We start from the raw sequence: 4,050 nt of genomic DNA, 5'->3' as shown, positions 1-4,050 counted from the left end.
TGTAATTAGTGATGCTAAGTACAGGATCCACATTAATAGCATTACTAATTGTAAATCTGGAGATAGAAACACAAGATGACTGGTTAATTTCTAGGCAATATCTCATGATAATTGGCTATAGGACATTTGTGCTGAAGTAGAAAGGTAAATAATTTAAAATCTTTTCTTGCACTTTGTGCTGTATTTCACAATACTAATATAGTGTCTGTTGCCCACATTTTAGTCTTGTGAAATACAATGCCATTAGTATCTCACAGCTTCTCTGCTGTTATGTGCAGTTATTAATTTCCATGCTTCTAAACTCTTTTACATGTACTAGCAACTGTGAATTAATAAGCAAGCCAAAGCAATAAACCAACAACTTTAAGGACATTTGCCTGAGAAACTTTGTCTTAACAAAGCAGTGCTGTATAGGCAGAAGAGAGAGGAGATATTAACCAGGTTTTTAATTATATAATGCTTAGATGGAAGATGCTTACCAATGATGCCTTCGTTTCTTTGTTTGTTAATGAGATTTATATTAGCCAACAAAAAATTAGGCCTCACTCTGGGTGTTAAAAATACAGCGATTGCAATCTTTAAATTTAATTGGGCTTGGTTTTAAGCAATTTTTGTTTTGGCAGCTATGTGATAGGTCTTTAGATGAAAAAGTTCCTGTGTACAGATGTCCAAAGTGCTTCTCAACATCACTGTACATGCTTTCGTGGAGCTTATGTCTCCAGTGTAACTGGGTACCTCCTAAATATTAAAAGAGAAGTAACAAATCAGCATGATCTTTTCAGCTCCCAGCAAGTAGAAGTACACGTCTTGATTAGATCCTGAGTTATATAAATAGTATGAGAACTGATATTAGAGAGGGAATGGATGTGTGTGAAAGCAAGGCTGAAAAAAATTAATGATGCATCTTTACAGCCTTACTGAGACCTCATTGATTTCCATGGAAACCTTTTCATTGACTTCAGTGGGACTCTTTAGTCTGATGCTAGAAAGGGTGGTTGACAGATAGTGAGGTGCATGCTCTGGTCTCCATTCCATTGTGCTCGCCAGCATTGCCTGCTGCTCAGCGATGCTTTACTTTCAGCAGATTTTAACTGCTTCCTGATTGAGAGAGGCTTTAATTTGGAGCCATTTTCTGTGGTTAGGCCATACTGATACATGCTTCCCAAACCAGTGCCTGTAAGGTGGTGCTGTTACTGTAAATATATATATGCTATAGGTAAACCAAGAGGTTGAAAATACAGGGAAAAGGTTAAGCTGTCAAGCTCTATCCCAGCAGTTTTTCCCAGAGGTATCTTTGCCCCTTCTGACAACATAGTGAAAACCTAGAAGTGAGATAAAAAGCCAGCCTTCCCCCTCCAGAATGTATTTCTTTAAGATTCTTTCCACCCAACCAAGAAGTATTTGGTTTTCTGTGAATGGCAGGAACATTCAGTGTTTCTGGAATTGTTTTATACCTTTCACCTGATTTTTTCTGTGAATGGCAGGAACATTCAGTATTTCTGGAATTGTTTTATACCTTTCCCTCACCTGATTTGGCAACTTACAAGATGAAGTTCTGAGAAAAGAAGAGATGTCTTCTCATGGTGATTTAGCAAGAGAATTTCTCTGGTCATTAGAAAAACTATTTACTTTCTCTGGAATTTACAGTTGTTCTTGCTGTCACTCTTCTTACTTCATCTATTTGTTTGTTATGATCTGTTTAACAGGTGACGGTTACTGATGTCACATGTTAGGAAATATGGTGATAAATAATAATTTCTCTATTGTTTGTTTCTGAAATCCTTGTGTGATAGCAAACTTAGGGGAAGAAAGTTCTTTCTCAGTGAAATTGTTCCACACTTGTATTCTGAGAGCCACCTATTTTCCTCTATCCATGTACTTAAATATATTGCTTTATAATTTCATTCAGACTGCAAAGCCTACAGGTACTGGAAGGAGAGCTGGTTTCCATTACTCATAATATAAGGATTGTTAACCTTGCTTTCACTGTGGTGATGGCAATCCCAGCTGGCATTCAGACCTAGACTGAGTTAGCAGAAAATATTATTTTCCTTGTAAAATGAAGCTTTGGATCTGGATAGACAGACACAGAAAGGAGCAAACTGTCAGTGCCATTGCTGCAGTTCTTATCTGATCTGATCTGTCCATTTTCAGCCAGCCAGGCCCTGCATGTGAGCTGGGAAAGCCCCACACTCTCATCACATTATGGATGGTGAGAGGTCTCGTGTCTGATGAGGTCTATATCCTGTGTGTGACAGCTGAACTCAGCTGCATGGGACTGCAACACACTTTTCAAGTTAGACTTGTTGGGGTTCTAACATCTGTAGGCAACAAATATAACTGATACATATACAAAAATGTATAATACATTTTTGCATGTGTTTACTTTAGGATATCTTTATTTCTCTGGTGTTTTTTTATTTCTTATAACCTTTTCCTAGGTCTGTATTACAGACAGGCAGACAAAAATTTTCTTCAAACAGTCATCTAAATATTTCTGTGCTGACCTCCTCATTTTGAGTTATTGACCAATCGTGAAACTTTATAGGACACAATCTAAATGTTCTTTGTCTAACCTGTTTTGGGGGTTGTATGTGGTGTGAGGGAAGGAACAGAGTGTAAAGATATGTTTCTCCCACAATTTTAAAAAACTGTTTTACAAACAGGCTGATGAAGTTTTTTTCTCATTAATTTTCCCCCTCTTCTTCCCTCCACCCCTCACCTTGATTGTCCCTGTTTGGTTTTGTTGGTTGCCTTAGAAGAGAAGACCAGTCAACTGAAAGAGATGAGTTTTAATGGGTTATAAATGACTACTTGGAAAAAGAAAATCATACCTTAAGAGTTTAATGTTTTCCTGAAAGGGTGAGGTTAGATTGAACTCCCCCTCCTTCCCTGCCACATGACATGGGAAGGTTTGTGCATGTGCCCAGGTCTTTATGTGAGAGAGTGTGTTAGCAGGGAGACAGAGGGTTTGCAGAAATCAGGTGACAGTGGAAATGTCTGCTCAGAGCTTCTGGACCAAGGAAGTTCATCAGGACTCCTGAGCTCCTGGGTTTAGTATATACTGAGGTAGCTGGTTATAAACATTGCATACATTGAATCACTGTATCTGACTAAAAACCAATTTTCTTTAATCAAAAGTTGAATGATTATCCTAGCCTTTGCTTTGTATGGACTAGGGAATAGCCAAACTATGTACACCAAAGACTCATTGGTTTATGAGATTTTATAAACAGAGGGAGAAAAATGAAAGTTGTTACACTTCACCCTGATTTTTAGCTATCTTTCTCCACTTAAACAGATGCATTCAAACACATTCCAAGCTGCTGAGGCAGGCAAGGAAGCTAACTGATTTGAGATCAGGTAGATCAGTGTAGAAAGCAAAGTATTCATATTTTCTCAGGAAATTCTGCAAGTTTCAGATGAATCCAATTTTTCAAAAAACATTGCAAAAATTATTTTTGGGTCGACACGATCTCTTCTGAAACAAGTCGAAACCTCTTAACACCGGGGGGAGATAGGGTGGGGGGTGTCTGACTCCCATTCCCGGTGTGATGGAGCGGTGTGTCCGTGATCCTCCCGTCTTGGGTGGCTGTGCCCGCGGGTCCATGACCCTCCCGGTCTTGGGTGGCTGTGCTCGTGGGTCCGTGACCCTCCTGGTGCCAGGTGGGCTCTGCTCGTGTGTATTGGACCCTCCCATCTCGGGTGGGCTGTGCCCGCGGGTCCCTGACCGTCCCGTCTCGGGTGGGCTGTGCCTGCATTTCTGTGCCCATCCCGTTTCAGGTGGGCTGTGCCCGAGTGTCTGTGACCCTCTTGTCTCGGGTGGGCTCTGCTCGCGTGTCTGTGACCCTCCCATCTCGGATGGGCTGTGCCCGCGGGTCTGTGCCCGTCCCATCTCAGGTGGACTGTGCCCGAGTGTCTGTGACCGTCCCATCTCGGGTGGGCTGTGCTTGCATTTCGGTGCCCATCCCGTCGCGGGTGGGCTCTACCCGAGTGTCTGTGACCCTCCCATCTCGGGTGGCCGTGGCCCCGTGTCCCCACCCCGCCCGC

At 41.8% G+C, this 4,050-nt stretch overlaps 1 protein-coding gene across 1 annotated transcript; it reads right to left on the bottom strand.

Annotated features, from left to right (window-relative positions):
- Positions 1-3,436: 3,436 nt before the first annotated feature.
- LOC103803406 (protein FAM47A-like) lies at positions 3,437-3,934 on the bottom strand. The gene has a single exon (XM_009075961.1). The coding sequence runs from the start codon at positions 3,932-3,934 to the stop codon at positions 3,437-3,439; it is 498 nt and encodes a 165-aa protein (XP_009074209.1).
- Positions 3,935-4,050: the final 116 nt, after the last annotated feature.

This window comes from Acanthisitta chloris, unplaced genomic scaffold (genome assembly GCF_000695815.1).
Source record: "Acanthisitta chloris isolate BGI_N310 unplaced genomic scaffold, ASM69581v1 scaffold6370, whole genome shotgun sequence".
Lineage (NCBI taxonomy): Eukaryota > Metazoa > Chordata > Aves > Passeriformes > Acanthisittidae > Acanthisitta > Acanthisitta chloris.
This window is presented reverse-complemented; position numbering and strand designations above follow the sequence as displayed.

Coding starts and splice junctions, on each gene's coding strand:
- LOC103803406 (XM_009075961.1), bottom strand. CDS start 3,934: ATGGGACGGTCACAGACACTCGGGCACAGTCCACCTGAGATGGGACGG.